The sequence below is a fragment of the Melospiza georgiana genome, chromosome 1 (genome assembly GCF_028018845.1).
Source record: "Melospiza georgiana isolate bMelGeo1 chromosome 1, bMelGeo1.pri, whole genome shotgun sequence".
Taxonomy (NCBI): domain Eukaryota; kingdom Metazoa; phylum Chordata; class Aves; order Passeriformes; family Passerellidae; genus Melospiza; species Melospiza georgiana.
This window is the reverse complement of record NC_080430.1, coordinates 140319478-140346819: the sequence shown is the minus strand read 5'-3', so window position 1 is coordinate 140346819 and position 27342 is coordinate 140319478. Positions and strand designations below refer to the sequence as shown.

At 32.9% G+C, this 27342-nt stretch overlaps 1 protein-coding gene across 4 annotated transcripts in view; it reads right to left on the bottom strand.

Moving 5' to 3' along the window:
- The window catches only part of CSMD3 (CUB and Sushi multiple domains 3), a 585000-nt gene that overhangs the window by 64579 nt on the left and 493079 nt on the right, over positions 1 to 27342 (bottom strand). For all 4 annotated transcript variants that reach the window (XM_058018891.1, XM_058018902.1, XM_058018909.1 and 1 more), the window contains 11 exons: positions 26465 to 26653; positions 23065 to 23242; positions 20880 to 21025; positions 17863 to 17943; positions 16605 to 16718; positions 12285 to 12473; positions 11742 to 11888; positions 9108 to 9296; positions 4991 to 5176; positions 3487 to 3681; positions 1631 to 1804 (listed from right to left, as the gene is read on the bottom strand). In XM_058018891.1, the coding sequence (XP_057874874.1) occupies positions 1631 to 1804; positions 3487 to 3681; positions 4991 to 5176; positions 9108 to 9296; positions 11742 to 11888; positions 12285 to 12473; positions 16605 to 16718; positions 17863 to 17943; positions 20880 to 21025; positions 23065 to 23242; positions 26465 to 26653 (1788 nt within the window). The remainder of the gene's footprint in view (positions 1 to 1630; positions 1805 to 3486; positions 3682 to 4990; positions 5177 to 9107; positions 9297 to 11741; positions 11889 to 12284; positions 12474 to 16604; positions 16719 to 17862; positions 17944 to 20879; positions 21026 to 23064; positions 23243 to 26464; positions 26654 to 27342) is intronic.

Here is a 27342-nt window from a genome sequence, read left to right as displayed (position 1 = left end):
CTTTAAAGACATGCATTATACGATTTACTGTAGTGCTATTACTCTGATACAATAGGCTTGGCTTAGATTACTGTTTTTGTCCTCCAGTTTTATAGTTGTTTTCTTAAATTTTTATTGTTACTGGACATTATAGTGTAGGACTGAATAATAATGAATAAGTTCCAAGAAGTAGGGATTCTCTTTTAAGTTACAAGTAAAGATTATGTAATCTGTTACTATTATTAAGTTATATTACAATTTTTTTTCCATGGGCAAATGTAGGAGAAATTAAATTCATTCTGTGCTGATTTTTAATAATGAAGTTATTTTGGCAAAATTCTTAAATGCAAGCATTTTTCCAAGGTGTTATTCACAAATAGCATCTAATTTATCTGGTTTTATATGTTATTTTTCTGAAGACAATTTTTTACAGTTCTCCTAACTTCAACAGCTGTAACTTCTGCAGAAAAATCAGTAAAAATAAAAACAAACAAATAGGCAAACAAGACAAAAAGCAGAACATTTTGATTAAACACATAGTATAGTGCTTCAAAAATTTAGATTTAGAACATGTAATTGCTGACAATTTAAAAGATGAAGATATCAAGAGTTTCCACTATTAAAGTGAAATATTAACAAAGCCTCTATCCCTCCCTGCTTCATGTCAGGGAACATTCCAGCTGCAGACTTGTAGCCTGATAAGGAACACTTCTGCTCATTCATGAGTCATTCACTTATGTGAACATTAGAAAATAATGCTGTTTATTTGGGATTAAAAGTCATTTAAAAAGGTGAATGGAAATCTGTACAAAGATATATTGCAACAAACCCCAATAGTTAATGTATATACTAGTTCAGTTTTCTGAGTATCAGTTTATGGATATTCTGTTATATATTTGTGCCTCTACAAACAAGATACAATATGATTTGCAGACTTCATTCTAATTCAGAATGCTAACATACTTTTGATTTCAACTGAAATTAAAATTTTGGTTAAATATAGAGTTAAAAGCTATGTCTCTACATAATATAATAACCCAGCTCAAGGTACACATGACAATGAATCAGAAAGAAGCCCTGAAATTGCTTCATGTGTTCATTTTATTCATAAATAATTCAGGCAACAATGTCTGAGTTTATTAAATAAGAGAAGATACCTAACCTTGTACAAGTAAAGGGTCTCAAATTCTGTAAAAAGCATCAGGATAGTGGCTTTCTCTCAGAAATAAGGCTGCACTGATCCTGTCAAAGTTTCCACAATTTTTTTCTTCTTTCTGTATCTTTTCAAGAATACAGTTTAATTCTATGACATAACCACTTAGTTCAGATCTACTATGCAGATATTTTAGTGAGGATATGTATTAGAATTGATACACATGGAATCAATCTGTCTTGCTGCTTATGTATAGTCCTACTTTAAAGGCATATACAAAAATACACTAACAGATTTTGCAAGTTGTAGAGATAATGTAATTTTTGAAAATATAAACATAGTTCTAATTTGATGAGAAAAACAATGCTGCCCAGCCACACACATGCAGAGCTCTCTTCAATGTGTCTGCTGTATAGAAAAGGAGAAGCAGATCACTTTGCTTACTTTTGTCTCCTAGAGAGAAAGAAAATGGACAAGTCATGACAGGCGTATCCATACCTAAACACCTGGTCTCAATTCCTCTCCAGAGTCCAGATGACAGACATTCCCTCACTGCAGAGCCAACTAGCATGTATCCTGAGTCACAAGTAAATATAGCTGTAGACCCATATGTGATTTGAGTTCCAATCTTATTCCCATTTGGAGGAGTAGGGAGTTCTCCGCAGGAAATAACTTCATGGCAAAACAAAAACAAAACATAAGTTTACAGCTGAGAATCACAAACACCCAAACAATAATTCCTATTAAGAAAAAATACTTATCAACCAGTCAATCGAATAAATAAATTTCACACCTTGAAGGATTTTGGAGAAATCTGTAGAAATCATAGATTAAAAACCTGCGAACAAAAACTATTCCTTCCTCAGAAATTATACTTAAGAGAGGGGGAATAACGATTGAAATAATTTCTATAAAGTTAAAAAAGGTACTCAGAACACTCTTGAATGTTGTTTAATTACCTTGGCTTTTTCAAGTACATTTTGCATACTGGAACATCACAATTGCTATCAGATTTAGTTATGCTTCTTTGGGAAGGGGCCATTTTGGTCTTCTAGATCATAATGAAATGCCTTCCCTAGCATTCACACATTACAGTTTTATAAAGAGTGTATGATATTGATGGAATTTATTGCTATTTATTTACAATTGAAACATCTTTTCAATCAAAATAATATTTTTCTCTGTCAATTTTCTTTTATTAATTAACAAAACTAATATATTAGTAGTAAATAGGAGGCTGAAATTAAGTAGCACACTTTATGCCTAGAAGTAAGTAATAATATTTCAAACAAAGCTTCTCAAAACATAGCTAGAAGTAGTTTGCCTTTCAAAGCAAAAAGAGATACGAATACAGATTTAGTATGTACAATATATATACACAGAGATATACATACAGACAAATACACTGTAGAGACGAAATATTGCAAATAAATTTTTAAAATTCTCTAAATTCTATATTCAATTTCTAGTTATAAAGAACACAAAATCTCGGATAATTTCCAGTATAATTAATCTGTGTTTGAAAATGCATTTTTAAAGTTCTTTGTTTTCATATATATTGTCAATAAATTACAAATGCATTTTGAGCCACAGTTGTCTGGCTTATTTACAGGCTTTTTTAGATATTTTTGTATTTATATATAAACATGCAGATACACACATTTTTGATGCAGGAACCAAAAGCACAGTTGTATCTCACTCTGTCAGAGGGTATGTCACACCATGTTCCATAAAGAGAAAGAGTTTTGCAGCTTCAAAGTGTAAGCAAAACCCCACAGTTTTGAAAAAGAGATGTCTAAATGTAAATTTATAAAGAAAAGTGCTTTTCACAGCAGTAGGGGAGGGAAACACAATGATAGCTACACCTTTAGTTGGTTTAAATATCTGAATATTAATTACTTATTTTTTTAACATTATCTATTGTGGGTTACCAGCATACCAGCTAATGGTAGGGATGATGTGGATGTATGCAAATGCACACTACATGGTAACTACCAGAAAGGAGAGATTATTTTATTTATCAAGAGTTCAGACAGGATACAAAGGTTTTGCACTTTTTAAGACTTTACAGCATTCCTGATCTAAAATAAACATATAGGAAAATATTTTCTTTGCACCACTACAAATTAAGTGGTCTTTAAACTCCAGAAGTGTGCCTACAGATATGTTCTTGTCACTAAATCTAATGTATTATATTTGTAAATAACAACCTTTAGGATACCCAGGAATTCCAGCCAAGAAACACTTTTTCTAATTTACAGTTTTGAATACTAAATTAGTTCATTTCTAGTTCACCCAATAAAATATTTTTTCCTGAAATCTGTACAGCAGATGCAGATAAAAGATGTACTCACTTTGGCAGTAAGGCCGCTCATTTCTCCAACTCCAGGTGCCATTAGCAAGACACTCGATAGATGCTGGTCCCAAACCATAATACCCAGGATCACAGCTGAAAACTACTTTTGTTTTATACTCATAGTGTGAACCATTCACTATTCTCCATCTTCCATGTTCCAGGGTAAAAGAATTGATGCTCGGACATGTAACAACTTCCAACATAACAAAAAGACACAGTTATTGGTGGCTTAGCACATGCTGATTGGGAAAATCTGTACCATTATTAATAAAAAGTATTTTAAACACAATGACATAATCTTTGAAAACTAAAGCTGTACTTGAAATTGGCTGTAGTTAGAGGGCATGAGTTGTCTCATTTAATTAACAATTATCCAGAAAGAGAAGGGATTTTGTATGCAGAGTTATGCAGTTGGTGTAGATAGGAGCCATAGCATGGTTGAATTCACTATAGGTGGACCTTCCGTGACATTTTACATCAGGCACCAGAATCCTGACTAAAATTTTAAGTACATTTAAATGAAGAAATCATTTTTCTACCCAGGTAAACTCTATGAGATATGAAAGACTTTGAGAGGCTGTACATTGGTGACAGAAAAAGTAATAACCATATACAGGTTGTTTTTTTGACAGATATATATTTTTGTCTCATTTCTTAATTCTAATTGTTCTTCCTCCAGAAATGAAACAATAACATTCTACAACACTAATAGAATAAAAAGTAGTGTAAGAAGCATAATGATTTTCCTCACTTTGTTTTTCTCTGTTTTCAGTGGTTCTTTAGAAAGAGAAAAATTCTTGACAGAATGAAATTTTCAAGAACCAGAAGGAAAAAAAGAAGAAACGGGAAATCCTTGAAAAATACTCCAGTCTTAATTTGCTTTCATTTCCAAAATTCATTTGGTGAGATAATCCAAATCCTAATGTGCATGACACTGAAATCCCTGTATCACTCTTGCAACCACCTGGGTTTTCATATACCATTTCCCATTTGTAATTGCTGATATCCACTTGATTTTGGGAGTTAAATGCATTTTCCCTGCAGTGATGTTCTCCCAAGTTTAGATTGTGTAGGACTATAATGATGGGATGAATATAAATAATAAGCAGCAGTCTCAAACAATTATCACAGGTTTTGCCATTCTGGATAGTAAAAAGGGTTTGCTAACAGTTCATGTATTATGCAGCTATCACTGAAGAGATGACTTTTGTAGAAAATCTCTGCCACCATTAACTTTGATTTAACTGTAAACTAATTATTAGCTTGATTGTAATCTATAAGCTCTAGCATGTTTATTCTGCTTATGCGGTGAAATTTCAGCATGTCTTAGTTACATATACTTCATATGTGCATTTCATAATTGAATACCTGCACATAATTCATAGATTAAAGTAACCTGGCGACGAGTGTTTAAGTCATGTGAAGATTTGTGTCATGGATATATAAAAAAAATGTACAGACAGGTTTTTTTACTCACCAGAGACTTCTTATGTGCTACTCACCTACACAGCGAGGTGTTTTATTGTGATTGCTCCAGGTGCCATCGGGCTGGCAGACTGCAGTGGTAAGCTCTTTGGCTGATAGCCTGTATCCATCATTGCAAAAATAAGTAACACGGGTGCCAACCAAGTAATCTGTAGTTAATATCCCACCATTTAGTGGAGCTTTAGGAATTCCACAAGATATTGCTGAGTAGAGACAAAGTTTTTTATGTCTTCAATATAAGTTTCCACTGACCTCAGAGAGCTTATACATTGTAAAATCACTAGTCTTAAATTCATGAAAATTAATTTTTACCTCATTAATGTGAGTTTTAAGCATGAAAATAAATTTTCTTAAAATTTTAGGGAATTGAATACAATGAAGCTTTTGATGGAGAAAGTAAAAAATAAGAATAATGGTTCATAAGTCTGCAGCTAAGAATTCAAAATGCAGGTGATAATATAGAAAAGGGAATAGAAAATATCTGGAAAAATATATGACCAGCATGGTTGAATCAGCAAGGCACCAGTCTGAGAAAGACACTTTCTGTGTTTCTGTGTCATATGATTTATGTTCAGATTTCTTTCATCGGCTGTACTTTGTGACCTCAGGCAAATCACTAAAATTACCTTTCAACATTCTATTTTTTCCACCTGGAAAGCAGAAAGAAAATACCCTTTTGAAAATATTGAATCATAGAATCATAAAATGGCCTAGGGTGAAAGGCCTAGGGTGAAACTCTAAGATCTAGCTCCAATCCCTCTGCAATGGGCAGAAACATCATTTACTACATCAGATGGCTTAAAGTCCAGTCCAGCCTTCCCGGCATGGGACATCTACAGCTCCTCTGGGCAACCAGTAAGGAATTCCCTCCTGAATGTATGATTTGAATTGATCCCCTTTTATTTTAAAGCCATTCTCCCAATTCTGTCACTGCATACCCTTGAAAAAAGCCCCTCTCCAGGTTCCTGTAGGATTCTTTTAGCCCTCATCTTTGTAATCTGTGACTTATGAAGCCAGACTGAAGCACTTGTCAGTGAAGACTTTCAAAACCACTGCTGAGTAGCTCAGCTGTCTCCTTGTCCCAGGTAATTGAGTGTCCTGTATCCTTCTGGACAGGGATTGCAATTTGCCTGGTCTTCATTTTATCACCAATATATCTTTAGAAGCTGTTTTGGTTGCCCTTGACAACCATGGACAGATTTATCTTATCAAGGCTCTAACATGATCCACAGCTGCTTGAACAACTTGCCTGCATTCCTCCCAGGATGCCTGCCCTCATTTCCACCCTCTCTAGGCTTCGGTTTTGTATTTTGTTTGGTCCAGGAGCTCCTTGCTCATCCAGGCAGGTGTCCTGAATTTTCTACCTGACTTTCTCTTTGACAACATTTCTAAGGATGCAAACTATTCTGAGCTTGGAAGAAGTGATCCTTTGACTATTAACCAGTTATCTTTGTGTATAAAGCCTTAAATCTAAGGCTTTATTCTATGGTACTCTACCAAGCAAATCTCTGAAGTGGTCAAATTCTGCTCTTCTGAAGTCAATGCTAGCTAGCATTGACCCTGTTCTCTGCTCTATAGATTTTGTACCTTAGAATTTCACAGTCATTGCACCCTTCAGCTTTATATTCCTCATCAGCCCCTACTTGTTGCTGAGAAAAAGATCCAGCATAGCACCTCTCCTTGCTGGCTCCTCTATCTCTTAGAGGAGAAAGTTGAAAACTGCAAAAAAAGTATAAGCTACTATTTTATTTCTTTTCTTTAACAAAAATAATGTACCAAGAGAAGATCTGGTTCTAAATAATTCTCTGTCTGTTTCGGGACCAAAAATAAAAACTAACCCCTTTCCAGATTCTGAAATCATATATCTAATGTAGGTCAGATTAAAAAAAAAAAAAAAAAAAAAAGTGGAAAAAAAGGGCTTAGACATTTAAGTCTGAAGTACCTTACTTTGAAGTCAGATCTTGAGCCTTAAGAAAGCACCTATCATGCCCACACAGGAAGGTTAATCCTCTCAGACTATGTATAAATACTTGGGAAAAAAAAAAGAGTGCAATCTATTTTTGCCCCTTCTGGGAGCTGATCTGACATAAAACTGATTTGCTTCATAAGCAATATAACAACTGTGTGGCACAGTACCAGAGCTAATAATCACAGCTAAGACACAGGTAAAGCACCAATCCTATAACAACTTGCAGAACAGAGGCATAAGAATCAATGTTAAAATATTCTTGCATTGCCATAACAAAACACTTGCATATTACATGGAAATTTAAGAAAAAGAAAAATCAAAAACCACAGTACGGACACATTCTGCTAATAAGATCACAGTAAAATATTTCTAATTTGCTATTACACTGTCTTGGCAACCATAAGAACATATACCAAATACTGTCACAGCATCTATTGGCAAGGAGAGACAAACTCACATTTAGAAAAAAAATAAGAGAACTGTGATTAAGAAATTGAAGACCCCCAAGAAACTATAATTGAATTCAAAGCTTTAGAGGGTATGAGGACATGACCCCAGAGAGATAAAGAGCGACAAGTTAATTAAACAAGAATCTTCCCCTTCCATTTTTTACTGAACATCTGATAAAACTACTATTTCACTTGCCATCACCAAAGAAAGAAACAACTTCTATGGCACTAAAATGAAAACATGACTATGTTTATTATTTCTTAAATTCCTCAATAGCTTGGATTGCAGATTAGGTAAATCTATCCATTCCAAGATGACAGCTATATGCTTGTGTAACCAAGTAACACTCTTTACTGTATACCTGGCCTTGTTTAACCTCTTCCTTCAGAAGCATGCTAATGATAATAAAAGCTTTGAGGCAACTACAAGAGTTGTCCAAACAATGTTCATTGTGTCACATCGGGGCTAGCATTCAGCAGTGCATAAAATTAATATCCACTTGCAAAATAATTGTACCATGTAAACAGCATTGATTACAATCCTAAGCACCAACAAATTCTACAATATTGCTTATTCACGTAATGGACATAATTCACATCCTGTGTCTTTTACCACATCCTGTGTCTTTTACCAGTCAGTAAAATATATATCAGATACATCCTAGCTGCAACCTGAGGTGCTCTATATCTACCATTGAGATTAATTACTCCTTCAGTATTCAAAAATCTCCATTTGTGACTTGATAAATTTTGAGTCATATTATCCATGTTAACAGTCAATCTTGTGGCACACGAAAAATATATCGGTCCCTTAACCATAAATTTTTAAGAAACAAGATGCAAACCACCAAGGCATGACAACAGACTTTTATATAAATAACAGATCTCCCAAAAATCACCCAATGCCATTTTAATTTGCGGCAGTTATGAGCTGAATTTCGCATTTGTGGAAACTTGCATAGAAAAGTTGTCCGGAGAAGTTGTGGATGCTGCATCCCTGGAAGTGCTCAAGGCTAGGTCGGACTGGCTTTAAGCAACCTAGTCGAGTGAACAATGTTCCTGCCCATCCCAGAGGGCCTGGAACTACAGCTCTAAGGTCCCTTCCCAGTAAACCCTTGTATGATTTTATGAAAATTACCTTTTAGTTAGGGGAAAATGTAAAAAAAATCAGGAAAATTTATTGCCACATCAGATACTTAGAGAGGAAAAAATTACAAATAGGAAATATCCAAAATTCCCTAAAAATAGAACTATCACAGAAATGTTTGGTCACTATATGTCAGCTTAGGCAAGATTAATTCAGTTAATCAAACTGAAACATTAAAATCTATTCCCTTTTCACAAACTTTGGAACATAGTTCCAGTTCCAAAGATGTACATTAAAAATATACACAGTCCTTGGAAAACCTTAGTCATATTAGTTCTCAAAGAAGACCAGCATTTTGAAGACTTATGTGAAATTTCAGAAATTGTTATTGGATCAAAAGCAAGTTCTTAAATATTCTTCACTGAATATTAAAGCAGATTTTTTTGCATGCCACTCTTATTAGCTCCACTTGAAAGTGCATTTTCTTAAAAGTGCATTTTTTTTTGTGAGTTTGAAAAATTTTGGCACAGAAGTATGACCCTGAAACATTTCCCTTCTATTCATTTTATGTCAGAAAAGAAAAAGAAAGTTTCTTAGAGTGTATCTTTTTTTTTAACAAAAGAATTTACCTTGACAAGCTGGGACGGGAACATCCCAGGAGTAATACCCATATGGAGACTTCCTGCACACGGCAGTACTTTTCCCGATGAGCCGAAAGCCGCGGTCGCACGCCCAGCGGACCACGCTGTTGAGCTGTCCGCCCGTCTGACTGACAATGAAACCGTGCGGGGGCGACTCTGGGGTGCTGCAGTACAGAGCTGGAAACATAAATATTAAAGGAATAAAATGTGTGCTCAGAATTTGTGTAGCAATTCTTGAGAGATTCTGGTTGAACTCAGTGGACATCTGATCGGACACTGAGAAACCATTGCTAAAAGTTGTATGTTATGTATGATAATGCATGCATTGACCAATTTCACAAAATGAAAAGGTAATAAAAATAGAGCTTTAAAAGATATTTACAAGATTCAAGTTTCAGTAGACTCCAAAAAAAATGAAGTGATAGCTCACTTTTATAATTGGCTATAGCTTTGAGGTTTGGGCTTTTTTTACCATCTTCTTTTTAAATCAAATAAACTACTGAACTTTAGTTTATGATGAAATTTACTGCAATTGTGTACATTTCAGTAGTATACAAGTTTTTGAGAAAGAGGGAAATAACTAGTACATCCTGAACACAACTCTTTTTAAATAGTCCTCTTTTCTGGCCCTAAATAAGTTCTTTCATTGAAGTTCTGTAATACACTGAACTGAAATAAAACATTAAAAATAGATTTTAATGATATTTATGACTACTGTGATAAATCCATGGCAAAAATACTGCTTTTAGCTGTTGATTTATTTAGAACACATTAAGTTTTACAGGAGTCTTATCTAGAGACTATGAAAAAAAATCATAACTCAATATGAGAGAAAAAATATGTCTAAGAGTTACAGATTTTATAATCTGAAATTATTTATGTACTTAACAACTCTGACATTAAACACTGGTTACTTACTATGTTTCCTTTATCCCATTTGTTTATTGAGTATCAAGCAATTAAGATTCGGCTATCTTGTCATAGGAGTGGACTAGAAGTCTCTTATAACCTGGTAAGCACTTTAAGATGAATTTTGTGTGTGCAAAAGTTTAACTTGGTCTCTGATTAATTTGATTAATAGCTACAAGCCATAAAGGCTGTTTTCCCTTTTTGTTGGAAAGAAAACTGTGCTGGAAGTTTGTTTCCAAGTGCTTTGTTTATGCTTTGAAGGCTCTTTAAATTTTTCCATGTCTCATGACTTCCTTCAGGTCAATGTTTTTCTCATGTGAAAGCTTCCTCTGGCCAGAATGGAGTCATATGGCTGTTTGTTTACAAAAGATATTTATTAAACACACTAAAGAAAAGAGCAGAATCAGAACTACTACTATATCTTTCAGACCAAATATTATGAAAGTATTTTCTTCCTTACAGTAAATGTCTCCTGACTTGCACTTTTTGAAAGAACCAAAGATACAGAGACATACCAGTATTTTCTGTGTGAAACAGACCACTAGAAAATACTTCCTGTCTGCCTCTCAACCGTTCTCTCACTGCCTGAAAGACTTCGAAGAATTTTCTCTTCCTTCTCTTTTAACAGATCCAAAATGGACTACAGGAAATGAAAATCAATAGCATATATTATTTTATGCCTAGTAAACAGTAAATTTTACCGAATGAATGACAAATATTTTAAATCTGAGAAAACAATCCTCTCCTAAAGGGAAAGATGGAACTGATGTATTTGAAGTATATATGATCATAATTATTTTTCTCCAATTGTGAAGTAGCCAAAACATTGAGGAAAACAAAAAAAAAAACAAATCAGCAGAAAGAATTATATACTTATTCTTTATTTGTTTATCTATCCACCTTGTGAAGTGAAACCGCTTTTATGCCAATAACTTTTCTAGTATCTACAGATACTATCCCCAGTAGTCTTCCTTGTGTGTATTTCATATCTTTGGTCATCATAAAAAAATTCAAATATCTATTTTGTGCAATTACTGTAAATTGCAACAAATCTATTTTAGCTTGACTAATTAAAAGACTTTCCAGAAAAATAAATATTATATAATAATTCTGTAAAAGCAATTTTACTAAAATCGAACTTTGTCAGGTACCATTTCCATACACTATTCATAAATATGTAAATTTGAATTAATAACACATAAAATACTGGCTTTTTTACATACTAATTTATCTCTTTTAATGTTGATTGCTGTTTCTGTTGAACCTTAAATTAAAAAGTTCAACCCTTCAGGATATTACATTTTTCCACTTTATAGCTGTTCACTCCTGCCTTATTGCAATGCTTTCCCCTATCCCACCAAAATTCTTAATGACAAATTGCATAAAGATCTTGTTAGAAAAACACCCTAGTATGAAGAGGTACACAAGTGCAAATAAATGAGAGGGAGAAGGGGAAGCTGCTTCTTTTATCTTTAGTACTGCCTTATGCCATTTTGAACCCCTGTCTTTTATTAATTCTCTACAGAGCACATGTGTGGGGTTTTTTTTCCTCACAAGATGAGGGTCATTAGATTCATATATATAGAACAGATTGGATTTCCTTTCAGTTTGGTTAATTAAGGATACCAAACATAGCTTATATTACCCTTTTCACATAAACAAATGTTCCACATTGAAATTTTATGCACATTATAAAAAGTCATATTTGCATACCTATATATCTTATCCTGAAACCTTTTTTATTGGTGCCATGATCTGCTGACCACCGGAGAAATACTTCATGGCTATTGCTGGTTATATTTAGAGAAGATGAATAGTCCCCACTGAGAGATATGAGCAATGGGCTATGACTATTTGGTCCTTGGTACAAAGGAAGGAAAAAAGAAGAAGGACAAAAGGAGTTACAAAGTTTAAAATAACATACAATAAAACATATGCACACAATTAACATACATGCAAAACTTCCTTCAAGCAAATGGCAAATTAATTTGAACTAAAATATTGAAATATGTTATAACTGGAAGTTATATATTTGCTCAAAACAAAAATTATTTGTAAGTGTAGCATGCTGTACAATTTTAAAATAAAGTAATCCAACAGTTCTTTTTATCATAACAAATCAAAATAATTGCCTAAGATTTTTTTATACTGAAAAAATATGATATGCATAAATGATAGTAATTAGACAGAAACAATATTAAAAAAAACGAATTATATAGACAAGGTATCATCCAAAGTTATGTATTCTATAGTTACCATCAAAAACCTCAAGTATATCAAATTCCTTTTCTGTCTGGAAGAATTCAAAGAACATGCTGATATTGTAACCCTTTTCCACAGTAATGGTCCATGCACACATCTGGAGGTTTGGGTAGCTGTCAGGATATCCAGGGCTCAGTATTACGCCTGTTGAATCCAGACGCATTTCATTTGCTGGACAGAGCACTGTGGAACAGAAAAAATGGCAAAAAGTCTAAAGCCCATTATTTCTATTTCATGTGATTGATGAGATTTTCCCGAGTTTTAAAGAACTGCATTACTCATTCTATTTCCTTAAATTGAGAAACATGGTGATTTAAAATATGATAAAATTACTTAATTTTGAATTTATCTAGATTCACTAGGTCTACAAGAATACACATCTCATTAAATAGAAATAGTTGATATTGCCATGTTATTAGAAGTTTTTTCAAAAAATATATTTGTCTCATGCTATATGAACAAATGCCTTCATTATATTCAGAACCTAACACTGATAAACAGAAGCTCTGAACTCTTTTTATACTGACAACTAACTCCTACATGAAGATGAGTTAGTCCTGAGTTACACAAGAAAAATAATAGGATCTTAGTTTTCTCAAGACCATTGGAAATAAAATTGTCTCATTAATTATGAAAATCAGGTTTTATGATGAAAAAATTATTGAATTATAAAGAGAGATAAAGAATAGAGGAAAGCAGAGAAAGGGAGAGAAAAGGAGTATCTTCTTAAAAAAAACTTTGCAAGAATCATAGAATATTTGGGTTGGAAGTACCCTTTGATGATCATCTAGTCTAACCCTCTTCAAATGAATCCAAACTGAACTTGAATAACTGTATCTGCCCATATATTTTAAAAGTATTTGTATCTTGGTTGCAAATTATCATCTAGTTGCTAAACTTCAAGAGTTGTTTCTCATGACCTGTTTGTTTCAATTACTCAAGAAGAAATTGAATACAGCGCCTCCAACCCATTTAACAAAACTCTCATGGCTGGAATCTGGCTGTCAAACTACAGTGCTGTGCCACGTGTGTCACATATCTCAAGAAAATGAACAAAGCAATCCTCTCAACTTTATACATACATATAGACATATATTTATATAAAAATGTGTGGCAGGGAGAGCATAACAGGAATCTAGCTACAGTCATTTATTTGCAGCTGGTTTTGTCTTACAAACTGTCCTTAATTTCAAGATTTTTGGCTAAACATCCCTCAGGAATTTTATGGGGAATTTAAAGACTTGTTTCTGTTAAAGAGTTTCCCTTTGGGAATCGAGTAGGTAAGTTTCATGAATCAGCGAAAATGTTATCTGAGATATAGTTAAGAGATATCACTAAAGAATTTTCTCAGGGTCCCCTTATTATGATGCAAAATACACTTTGAATTTTCTTAGTCTGAAATTTTCATTTTATCCTGAAAGTAGAAGCTAATTTAAAAGAAAATTGAGGGCAAAATAACATGCTTTGTTCGCACAATACCCTATTTTAACTAAATAAGTTGATAAAAATTGGCTAAACTTGTGGAATTTAGTGACTATTTTCACACCTAAAGGAAATCTGCAAGAATTTTGAGAAATGCTCATCCAACTGACACACACAAGAGAAAAAGTGGAGAAAAAAAATTGACATACTTTTAAATAGTACTAAATGTGATGTAAACTAACATGTAATAATCAATATTACCACATAAATATTAAATATAGTTTGCATCAATATTTTTTTAGGAATTTGTCATTTGTCTATTATATCTACTGCAATATATAAGATTCAAGACTAATGTTAGTCTTATGTTACTTTTGCTCAACAGCATTCTTCAGATTTACTTATGGATTAATTTTGAATGTAGGTATTGATTTATTTTAAGTCAAAATTTAAAGAAAAGTTCAATCAAATGCCTGACTATATACTATACTGGCTAAAGCATATAAGATATGCACAAGGTTAAAGCATCAGGAATTAACAGTATTAAGTTAAAAAAAACCCATATGGTCTACCCAGTGAAAAGAATTAGTACACTCATACTAATATGTACCATCAGAAGAACTGAGACTTTTCCTTGAAAGTGACTCTTATGTAGCATGTTATACTCTGCACAGTGAAGTGTGGTAGCTTATCCATAGACCAATGCAATACAGTAAAATCATGAAAAACAGAATTTTTTTGGCATGTATTTTTGCTGCCTTTAGGTTCCACAAAGCTCTCTATTCATCTTTTACTACAGAAATGGAACTTATATCTGTGATCTTCAAACTTAGATATCAGATAAACAAAGATAAAAGAAAATATGCTGCTTTCTTTTCTAGGTTGCCAGTAGGAATGGTCATTTTTAGCACAATTTGACAAATTCTTTTGGAATTTTCTTTTTAATTTTCCAAATCTAATTCTGAAGACCATGTTAATTTCATTTTGTTTTAAACAGAAATTATAAGAGTATAGATTTAAAGTTTAGCTTTGGAACCAATGTTTAGCATTCATATCTGACAGATAAAAGATTAACTACGGTAAATGAAGTCATCATTCCTGAGTTTTTGTCTTGGGCCTTGCATTGAATACAAAAATGCCTTCAGCAACACACACTGAGAGAATGCTTCAGGATCAACACATACGTCCCTATTTGCCCTATCTAATATTGCATCATTTTAACATTTAAAGCAATGCCTGGACGTTACTATGGTTTTTCACCTATTAAATGCTATACGTCTGCCAAGTTAGGATTTAAATTTAAATTGGAGTGTTGGAAGCTATTTCTAGACACATTAGTATCTAACTAAATGTCTAGATTTTCAGAAATTATCAGTGTAAAAGTTCTTATGAAGCTCACATTTCAATTTCACTTTGCATTTATAAGAACTACACTCAGTGCTGTGAATGACTGACTTCTGCATAGTTTTGTTCATAAAATCAGGGGAAACCAGCTTATTCAGTTATAAGAGTAACTTCCAGCTTTCTAGGAATGGAGGAAAAGAGTATATTTATACAAGATTTTTTAAATTCTCAGCTGAAAGCTCAGGCGAATGATATAGTAATAATAACGTCCTAAAAATTAATATACTGATGTTTAATTTCTTAACATTTGCACTATTTTATAATTTTAGAAAATGCTTAGAAACAGTAAAATAACAAAGTTTTACTTGTAAATTTACTAGATTTATTCATAATTAATTTGTTATTGCCCAATGAATCTTTCATCATGGGTGTTTTATGGATATGTTAATGAATTGAAATTACTGTAGAAGGACACACCAAAACATCAGATTGGTAGAAAAAAACAGATGGCAGTATTTTTCAAATAATATAAATATAAATCAAACACACTTATTGTGACTGATTTGAAAAAGTATTTTAATCCTAATGTAGATGTTAGAATACTAAGCTCAGGAACAGAGGGATCACAAAAGTATAACACAAAACTAGCAGAATTCAAAATGGTTTTTGTTTGTATAACTTATACTTTTATGAGGCTGTGGTGTTTCGTTTTGGTATTTTTGTCTTGAAAAAGCTTTATCATACATGTTTATAACTCTAGGTCCTTATTTATCTTTCCAGATATAAATGGAAGAATTAGTAGCAAAACATAAACTCATGCCCATTGCTGGAACTGCAAGGAGATTCCAATTTTTTAATGAAACATGTGCAAGGCCAATCTTCATTTGTTCCCTAATCAGTTTGGGATGAAAGAAAGATTTTTTTTTTTTTTTTAATTATGGAAAATCTATATTCTACCATAAGACATCAATTTTTGCCTTAATAAATGCTACTTTAAAGTGTGATGTCAGTGCCTGGTAGAACTGTAATAATTTTGACCTTAACAATGAGATAGCATTATCTCTGTGTTCACAATTCTCAATAAGTGAACAAGCACACACACACATGCAGAAAACCGGGTTTTGGAATACATTGAATAAAAAATGCAAGTAGTTAAAATTGCATGAAAAAATAATTTTGTTCACCCAAATCCATGCTATGTTAATTTAGCGTCTTTTAGAATTCCCATATAAATTTTCACATTATTATGTTGTAGAGAAATGAGTCTCGTTATTTACCAGACTTCCTAAAAAATAAAAAGGAATTGTAAAATTATTTTCACAAAGTAGAGAAGCAGCCCTTTCAACTTGTGAAGTGCATTAAAAGATTACTAATTATTTTGCATCAATATCTGAAATACATGAAATAAACCAAAGAGAGATATAGTGGGATAAATCATCAAAAGTCTGAAATAGTTTCAGTATGCTGTCTTACATAAAGAGATGCAGAAGTTATTTAAGGAATCACCACTGAACTGGTATGGCAGCAGGAAAATAAAAAGGAAAAAACCTTGACAAGAGGGTGGTGCTCCATCCATCTGGAGCCTTTCCCCTAGTCGGCATGTCAGAATCTCATTCCCAACCAGCGTAAAGCCTGGCTGACACTGGTACCTTATGATGTCTCCTGTTCAGAAAAACAACACAGGGCAAAACACACAAACAAAATAAGCATTAAACAGCAATTAACTGGGACTTTTTAGCTTTGAAAACATTATTGATTAATGAAGTTTCTTACCACCATATTATACAATGGGCTAAATGACCTCTGGCATAAACAACTTTGATTAGTCTAAGAAATGTGGTAAATGAGCTTTGTGTTGCACACTGTGCTGCATCTATCATTCCTTTCCACCACATTATTTATTAGATAGTTTGCTAAGTTGTCTGGCTTTGACTGATGCTATGTGAACCAAATGTCCATAGAGCTTTAAGCAATATAATTTATAGGATAAACATTATGGGCCTAAATAAAGGTCTAAGATCAAGTCAGTACTTCATACAATCCTGAGGAAAAAATTAAATACCAAATGGTTTTGTGGATGTTATCTAGGTCTGGCACTCTGAGAATAAGAATTTTCATTTTTTAATTAAGAAACCAAAAATTCATGTAGTTTTATGCACCAATAAAAGTAAAAACCTGCATATTCCAGAAGTTCTCTTTGGCCCAGATTACAGAGACAAAAGGAATAAAAAAGGTAATTTCCCTTTGTGACCTATATAACTAATCATGTATTGGTGTATATACTAAAAAAAATATTTTCTTTGCTGTAACGTGAGCAAAACTATCTCACCAGAAATCTGAAATCAGATCATAAATCATATTTCTTTGAACTGTAAGTGGCTAAGTAATATTATTGACATGTCTCAGAAAGTCAGAATATCATCCCCTTCTCTGATCCTCATAACTTTTACAAATTTGGTTTTACTTTTAGAATCACAGAACTCTAATTCTGGCATTGAATATATGATTGTCTACACGTTTTTTTATGGGTTATTTGTTTGTTTCAGTGAAATATGTTTTATATTAAATACTATGAAAAATGTATTTTAAAATTAGGTCAATTACAAAGAGTTATTGTATTACTTATATGTTATCTCTGAAACATGGATGGGATTCAGGATGCGTAAGAAAGAGGAATGATTTCTTAAAAAAGTGTATTTTCAAATAAAATCTAAAATATTACAAGTATGATTTGCATTCTGAGAAGCACCCTGTGCACCGCAAGTTTATTTCATAAACAAGTGTTGTGCTTTTATTTCAATATTACCTATTTCAAATTCGTCATCCTCAGCTAGAATTTCAGCATTTGGTACATTTGCTGGAGGCTGGCAGACACGGAGCTGATAGGCTACAAACAGGAACAAAGCACAGTTGACATTCTCAAGTAGAGTTATCATAGCCATGCAATAACAGATTTAATATCCACATTAGCAGGATAAACATAAAAACTCAATTTATATTGAAACTTTCAAAAGAATCAAAATAAAGGAAATGAAAACATTGGAAGTTGTGTCTGTATTCTCAGTTATTTAGTTTCAGTGGTGAAATCCTCTTCATAAATAACATAAAAAGTTTAGAAGTGGTTGCCAATTTTCTCATTTGAGTAATTCTAGTCAAAAAGCAAATATTTTTGCACTTTTCAATCATTGTTTTGCTTGTTGGTTTTTTGGTTTTTTTTTTTCGTGATACAATTTTAATTTTGAACTCTTCCAATTTTGAAACCTTGCAATAAATACAAGTTTTGGAATCCCAAAGATTCTACATGGAGGCAGCATAACTACTGGGCAGAAGCATTTTGAAAGTGAAATTTCCTAATAAATAAACAGTTTTAGAGTATACATAACCTGCAGATAGTGTCAGAGAATAATCCTGCTTTCAAAATTCTCATTTGAAATTTCACATGAAATAAAGTTCCCAGATTTAACACATGATGCAACAGCCAAGCAAAATAATCACATCAAATAAATAAAAAATAAGTAGGAAGTGTATGCAGAAGTAGTGCAGACTGATTTTTTCCCCAGAGATCCAATGAAAATGGGCCCATGTTTGGAGACAGACAAAATACAATCTGACTTTAATACAATTAGGACAGAAATCTGGTAAAAGAAATCACTTTGATATATTTTTACCTACAGTGGAGTCTTTTCTGTGTTAAAGTGTATGTTCAGGATGAAGTATGCTTGGTTCTCATTAATATTGCATTTTCATACAGCATTGGTTTATAGCATTTCTCTTCAGCACAAAATACCATCTATTTATAGCAGATGACAGTTCAGCTTCAGTCATACCCATTCTTGGTTGCTTTGTGTGATTAGATCCTTTAGTACTCTAATTGGTCAAACTTTTGAAAATCATGAAATTTATACCATAAGTAAGACCTTTTGTTACTAATGAGTCACCGTAATTTGATATCTTCCTATTACACCTTTTCCTCACTCAGGTAATGAAGATCTACTTAAATCAGTGAGTCAGAAAGCCAAACCAATAAAACACACCAATTAAACATGAAACAGCTGTGCTGTTTGCATCTTAAGAAAAATAATAATAAAAATCATGAACATAATTAAAAATTGATTCAATAAAGAAGTCCTACAAATTATCTCAAATGTCTCTAATTTTAGGGTAACAGAAGTATCATTAATTAATAATAATCCCAAATCATTTATTTTAAATCCCAAAATAATTTATTTTAAATAAATTTGACTCCTTGCATTTATTTGACTTCCTGACTGCCTTTCCCTCATTACTATAAATTTTGTTCAGCTGATATGGAGGATCACAGACTCCAAGACACAAAGATATTTATTTGTCTTGACAACATTAGTTCAAAAATGGTTTTAAGTTTCTTTATAAGTAATCTTTGTGCTGCTTGGTTTGCATCTTTATTGCGCATTAGAGCCCACACCTGTGGCATGAAAATTTTCACAACAGAAGAAACAAGCAAAAGGAAATCTTTAGAGACAATTTAATACTAGCAAATTACTGGACCAGAAGAAATAGCCTTAAGTTACTCCACATGAGACTGGATATTAGTAAAAATGAGCTAACCAAAAGGGCTGTCAAGCACTGGGACAGGCTGCCCAGGGAAGAGGAGGAGTCACCATCTCTGGAGGTACTTACAAGACATGTAATGTGCCTTTTATCAGCATGGTTTAGTGGCAAAATTGGCAGTGTTGGGTTTATAGTTGGACTTGATGATCTAAAAGGTCTTTTTCAATCTGAATAATTCTAAGATTCCATGAGCGTTTTAGCATATGTTTGGTCATATATTGATATTTTAGTAGATATCAATACATATGGACTCATTAATGAATACAAAATGTCCTTTTGTCCTTTGCAATTTGATACATGCAATATGGATGCCAAGATTCGGAATGGAAATTCTGATCCCTCTCTGCCTAGCCCTGCTAGAGTCTTTACTCCATAATCAATTGCTGGTGGTTTTTTTTCATTGTAGGCTTTATGTATTTTTTCTGTTTTGTTGTGCTTTGCTTAAAGTTCCTTTAAGCCTGTCAATTCTGTCTATCTGTACTCACCACTGTCTTTAATAAGTCAAAAAGAAAATCTTCTAGTCACAAAATTTGATCAGCATCCAGAAAACGGGATGTAGTGTGCTCAAATTTCCTAGGATGTCCAATCCAATGGGCATTCACAAAGCACCTCAACCCACCCTAACTTCTCAATCTGCTTCCTTGTAATTATAGCAATGTACAAGACACTTGGCCACAGAGGGTCTGGATGACTACAAAAAGAGGTAGAATTCAGTGAATTAATTAATACACATTTTCATTCAGTCACTATTTAATTCAAGGGCAGATTAATGTTAACTCCACTTGGTGGTTCACTATCATTGAACTATATAGTGTAGTAAAAATATATCATAGGTATAGTTCACTGTCATTGCTATCTCTACAAAAGCAACATCTCAAAATTTCAAAAAGAAATTTGATGTCCTCCAAAAACATTTAGGTTTCAAAGGAATTTTAGAAGCATTGTAAAAAGTAAAAGAATGTGCACCTTGAACTTTAGGGTCTTGATGCTGCCTTCTTTGTTCGTGTCTCATCATACTGCAGTCTTTTTATTTTGTTTGACTAATAGTAAATTAAATATCTGGTCAAGAAAATAAATGATTTTTCATAATTCATGTTAGTCTTTCATATGTTTGTATTACCCTAGTAGTGGTCAATAGCAACTCTTCTTAGAAAAAGCTACAGATTTTTTTATGCCTTGCCGTCCTCCAGTGACCAGTAAAAACAGTGAAAAAGTTTAATTTATCACACTTACCATGATAACTAAGAACAAAGAAGCCACTGGTAGTAAAGTCACTGTGAAACTTTATCAGAATCTGATTGGAAGTGCTATAGACTGATTCTAGTGCAGTGTTGCCACTAAATTGTCCAATTTGAGGGGAAGTTTGATCTGGTCCATCCCTAAGAAAAACAAACAGAATAATTTTTTTTTTCTCTGGTCATAAAATTTAGTATGATTTCTCCAAATTTTAAGTGATTGAAGTAAATTTTCCCTAGATTACACTAAAAGGCATGAGACAACTAAAATAAGATAAACCAGAAAACAAGGGCTGAAGACCTTCTCATATCCTGTATGTGGACTGAATACTACTTCAACCACCTTTTGAAAGTCAAATTCTTATTTTCTAATAAAAATTTCAGACAATTCAAAATTATTGAATTTGTCATTGTACTTCATCTACTTGCCATAACCTCTGGTCACATTATTGTATCTCTACGTTCAAAAGTGGCTATCAGAAAATAAATGAAATTAATAACTGTTCATGTCCACTAGTCTTTTGAATCTTATAATTTATAGGAAAATTAAGAGATAAATAGTGTTGTTATAATTAATTAAAATAATAAATTAAAAATACAAGAATGAATATAGTCTTTGGCAAAAATGAACGCAAAATGCTTACAGATTGCTGAATACAAGATTCCCCTTGAAAACTGCATGTTGACATCAATAAATGCACATTTTATTTCCAATGCTTATTCTAAGTTACTTTTAGATATGCTATAGTCAGCATATTTTAACCTAGCTTTTCTCCCCTAATTAATAGTTTTCATGCTATTATTTATAGTTTATAGTATATATGGATAGATAAGAATTGATTTAAAGTTTATTTTTATGAATGATTCAGAGTTTTCTCAATCAATGTGTTACTCTGTTATGAATTTTATATAAATGGTCATGTATTTTTGATTCAGGTAGTGTCATGGTTTACCACTACAGGTAGGTATTAATATAATTTTTGGTAGCTTAAACCAAAACTGAGTATGATAAGCAGCTGAATAATTTCTTGAACCTTCTTCATATGAATGTACTGATATTATTTTGTACTATTTATTACAATTTTGACAATACATGTACTGCTCAAAAGATGATTGCTACCTTACGGAGAAATGAAACACTCATTTCAATATAAAAATTAAATGAAAGTTACTACTAAACAACAGTGGAACTGTACAGAGGACAGCATCATGATAGAAGAATATTAAATGTTCATCCTTATTTCCTTCCAGATTAGAATTGTCAAATAGTAAGCAATAGATGTTTAAATTTGAAGTTGTTTTTTTTTTCAATAGTTATTAGCATAATATATTAAAAAAAATACAAATATATTTTATTTTGAAAATTTTGTAGTAATATGTTTTCCAAATTATGGCACATTGACCCTTTCCCTACTGTTTTAGCAAGGAAGTTGTATGATTTGAAGCATTTGAATTGTGAATAAAAAGGGGTTTTTTTTGCATTGGAAAGTGCTATAAAATTTTTAATAAAAAGTATCCCAGAAATGGTATAGGCTACATAATTAAATAGCCATCATGTATACAATACAATTTTTACACGTGTACAAATGAGGACTAAAGCCATTAAATGTCTTCAAACACGTGCTGGAGGCATTAATGTGATAGGCTGCTGCTGAGGGTCATCATGCAGAGCCACGACAGACATGGATTCAAGTACACAGAGAATAGGATTTGTTTACAGTTATTGTAAGCTCAATTTGCTTTGTCACAGCCAAATCAAAAAGAGCCTCTCATTTTATGTACTCTTACGAATAAAAGAAGCCAACTTGGAAGAAATTAATGAAGTATTGCCCTACTTTAGTTTCTAGTAGCTTTTCCTAAAACACTAATACCTACATCTGAAACTCCTTATCACTCCTTTCTTAAGTAGTATTTCTCTTGATTGTTGATGAGCTATTATAGCATACCTCTCTATGCTTTTCTTTGTTGGCAAACTGAGAAACACTATTATTGTTTTTGATTTCTTGTCCACTGCTATCTAGAGAGAATGGTCCATTGAAAAACATGGATTGGTGCAACTCATTCATTTCTGCTAGAGAAAACACCAGTTTCAAGGGGAAAATCAAAAATATATTATTTTAAATTCATATTTGGTTATATAGTGTCACATGAAGATTAAATAAATGCCAAAAGTGTTTTCTTACCAGACAGTTATGAAATCATATATTGGCTCTGTTTGGAGAACTGTGAAATTGATGTAGATTCCATTCCCAGGTGGTACTCTTACAAGCCAGAAGCAGTCTTGAAAGTTTGGATACTCATCAGGGTATCCTGGAGAGTATATGGTGCCGTTCATTGCAGTTATGTTTCCTCCACACAGAGCTATGAAAAAGACACTTTTTAAAAATAGCCAGTAAATGCTTTTTGTATTTTACTTAGACTATATCAAAGCTCTAGTTTTGAACACGTTTGGTGCACTTAACTTCATTGCATATGACCATTCCTGTGCAAAGAAAAAAGATTTTATTCAGCTTTTTGCAGATTCAGAAGTCTATTTTGACAGTATTTGTCAAATATAAAAGTAAAAAAAATAGTCATTCTGATGCAACAAATACTATCAGAAATGGAATTGAATAAATATGTATACATATAGGTGGAAATTCCCTACACAACTGAAAATTACGTTGTCAGGACTTTGTGTAAATTTTAGCTACAAATCAGCAACAAATCACACTAATTAGTTTTGGTTGGCTATCTTCTTGTGACTATAGTTTCATGTATGGTCACAAGAAGATAGCCAACCAAAATTAACACATGAAAGAATGCACATACAAGGTTGAGGAGTCAGTAAAGGTTAGAGGAGAATTTCAAAATTCAAACATTGTGTCCAACAGTATGAATAGTAATTTTGCATTTATGGATATAAATTCTGGTACATAAAGTAAGAGTCCTCTCTGTAATATGTGTGAAAGAGTCCTAATTTTAGACATCATACAGTGCAAGAGGGACCATACAGATTCTGGACTTTCATAACTCTATATTTCTGGAAAACTATTAGTCCAAACTATATTTTCTCCATACAGATTTCAGATGTATGTTGAATATGATACCATCCAGCTATTACAGAAGAGAAATGTTATACAAGCTTAGCTCTGGAAAAGTAAGCAAAGCTTAAAATTTTATAATTTGCTTTATTTTGCATACATTTATTTTGCTCACTCCACCCCACAAGGTGCATGGTATGGCAACACATTTTCTAAAATATGTTTACAAATCTTCAACCAGAGCAGTTTTGGCACATACGTTTGACATACAGGAATTATGCAGCATTGGTATTTAGCAAAAACATATGTTATGGTTTATGTTTATAAACTTTGGTGCTGAACTGTATGGTAAGAAGTGATGCGCAGTGACACTTTAACCATTCAGACTCAACAGCTTGGGCACTGCTTTTCTTCAGCTTTAACCTTAAAGGCTCAAGGGGGTTTGAGCAGTACAGATGGAAATGGTTTTGCAGTCAGTTCTGAGGGAAGTGAAAACATGGTCTGATGACTGTCAGGGAACAAGACTTCTTGGAAAAGGAGAGGAAACAGAATCCAAACAGGTTAAAGCAAGGAAGATGAGTTTAGAAGGGTCAGAGAGTGTTAGATGATGCTGAGCACAGGTTAAAGGAATGTTAGGTGCATGGGGATGCAAGAAGAGAATAAAACTGTTTAAACAGAAGCAAGTTTAGTCCTATTTAATTCAGATTGTCTGCTTCAAGATATCTGAGGAATTAAAAAAGCCTTTGTATATCTTGTCTTAGAATAAAGCAAATACAATGAAAGCAAATACAAATTCAAGACTTGCCATGTATTTCTGGTACTAGGTGTACACAAAAAAGCCAACTTCATTTTAATGCTTTTGAACAAAAAGCCTTTATCTTAAATCAAACCAAGTGAAACTAGAAGATAACTCATTATCCTTTTCCTGCAACAATAAAACAAAACAAAACTAAACAAAAACCCAAAAAACAACTCAAAAAATATCTGTAACATATAAAAATGCCACAAACCCTTTACTAAAAATACCACAGTAAGTATCAGCACAAACCCTCATGTAATTTAAGAAATTTGTCTAGGGGTCGAGTAGTGTTGACAGTCTGTAATTATGCAGAAAATATGCATCTTAAATCTCTTTTATCAAGTTGGTGGATTTTTTAATCTTCATTTTTCATATCAAATTAAGCAGAAACAAAGAACATTCAGCTATTGTTCAGGAACTTCATCGAAATTGATACTCAGAAACAACATGCTTTGGACATCTTACAGTTATCTAATTAAATTATTGGTTCCAGTAAGGTATTTCAAAGAAACAGAATCTCTGCATTTAATAAATTGTTTTGATTGTGAGGCACAGAAAATACAACAAGAACAAACTAACAGGAAAAGCTAAGTGTTTAGCAGTTAAGACATGAACTATGAAGGCATTACTACTCCACAAGATCCAGAAAATGAGTGGTGAAACTTAATTATAATGAATTAACTTCTTCCCCTTTCAAAAAAATGACAGTGTGGGTGCCATCTGTCTTTTATATTACAAAGCTTCCCCCTCTGAATTCAGTACCAGTCCTAATTTCCCTACCAAATACCCCCAAAATTGCTAAGGTTCACTTGAGTCCAGCAGGAATTTTGAATAATGAAGCTTTTCATTCAAGTACCTAAATTTGGGTATATGGTGCAAAATATAATGAAAAAATCCAGAAAACAGAGGAGCTTTTTAATTTCTATTTGGGTGGCTGCATTTGGTTTTGGAGATTTTTTGGTGGTGGGATGCTGTTGTGCTGTTGTTGGGGGGTTTTATTTGGGCATTTCTCTCCTATGTGATTCTGAGGATGCCATTCTCAATGCTGTTTCACCATTCAATATGAAGGGGAGCTAGGCCTTTAAGTGGAGGACTGAGCTTCTTTGGCCTGCTGCTTAGAAACAGGTTCCTTTCAGCATAGCTAGGGAAGAGATAAACACTTCTACAGAACCACCACAGTCATTCTGTCTCCTTAAAATTATAGCTGTGTGCAATTCACAGTCCCTGCAACCTTCTTTTTTGTTTCAAGCACAAGTGAAAAAAACAAATGTAAAAGGTTAAAAAATGTAATTAAAAAAAATTTCAGAAAAAAACATATGTACAAATGATTTTACAGAGCACTGGCTGGAGTACAATTTCACTCTAGACCATCTTTATCATTTCTTACTAACTGATAAGAAAGAACATAAGTGGCCAGAATTGGTAAATTCAATTTTTGAAGATTTTTTCTTAATTTAGTCCATAGTTTATACTTCATTGCCTCACCTAGATTAAAAGCTGCATGGGTCTCCATATTCCAGACTTTAAGCTTAACCTTCCAAAAGCAAACATTGTATCTCAGATAAGTTTTAAGAGACTGCACATTACAAAACATTTCAGCTTCTCTGCTAAAATTTTAAAGTGCAAAATTGAATACTTCCCTTGCAAAGACTACACTGTAAATAAACAGACCTCTGTAAACCAAAAGCTGAAATGACTTCAGTTAATAGTCTTAGGAAGACTTTCAAATGATGAAGGGTTTCTAGGTCACCTGGAACGTACCTTCACATCTGGGGAGAGGATGATTCCAGTTGCGGCTGATGCCATGAAGACAAGTTAGAGCTGAATTTCCAATCAACGTGTAGCCAGGAAAACACTCAAATGAAATAGTTTGTCCCACAGTAAAGTCATTTCCAATAACAAAACCATTACGAAATGGTCGAGGATCAGGACAGCTTTGTAGCTGATATGCTGAAATAAATAATAATAAGGGTGAAAAAATCAGTAAAATAAAAATTCTGATTATCTCAAAAATAAGAATTTTAATTAGAATAAAAATAAAAGCCTATATGATGGGAACGAAATTTTCATGATGCTCGTGATCAAATCATTGATTTTACACCTGGAGAATTACAGTGAAACCGGCTACACTTCTGTGCTGTTAGGTAACATTTATTTTTGCTGTTTGAAGATACTGTTCTGAGATAGATGAAGTGCTTCTCTGATCCAATAGGAGTTGTCAGGTTTTACATTCTTCTGTTTAAGGAAAAAGAGAAATAAACATGTCTATACTTTTATTTGTTTTTCCCAGAAGAATTAAAGGCTCTATAATGAACTGGAATATCAAAGACTTTTTAGTGAATAAGTCCAAATTGAAAACAAGCTTTTCTCACACATCTTGGTGATTTTTTTCCAAGAAGATTTGAAGCATTGTCTTCTTATTATCAATGTGAGAGCAAATAAGCTGTGTGCAGTCTGAAATATAAGAATATCCTGTCATATATACTTGAAAGAATCCATTTTGTCTTATGTGGTTAAAACAGAGAAAACAACTTACCAGTTTTTTGACAAATTACATCTCCTAAATTATCACTGTTACTAATAATAATATATGGGCTTAGGTTTTTACTGTCCTTAGCACTTTACACCTCGAATTGACT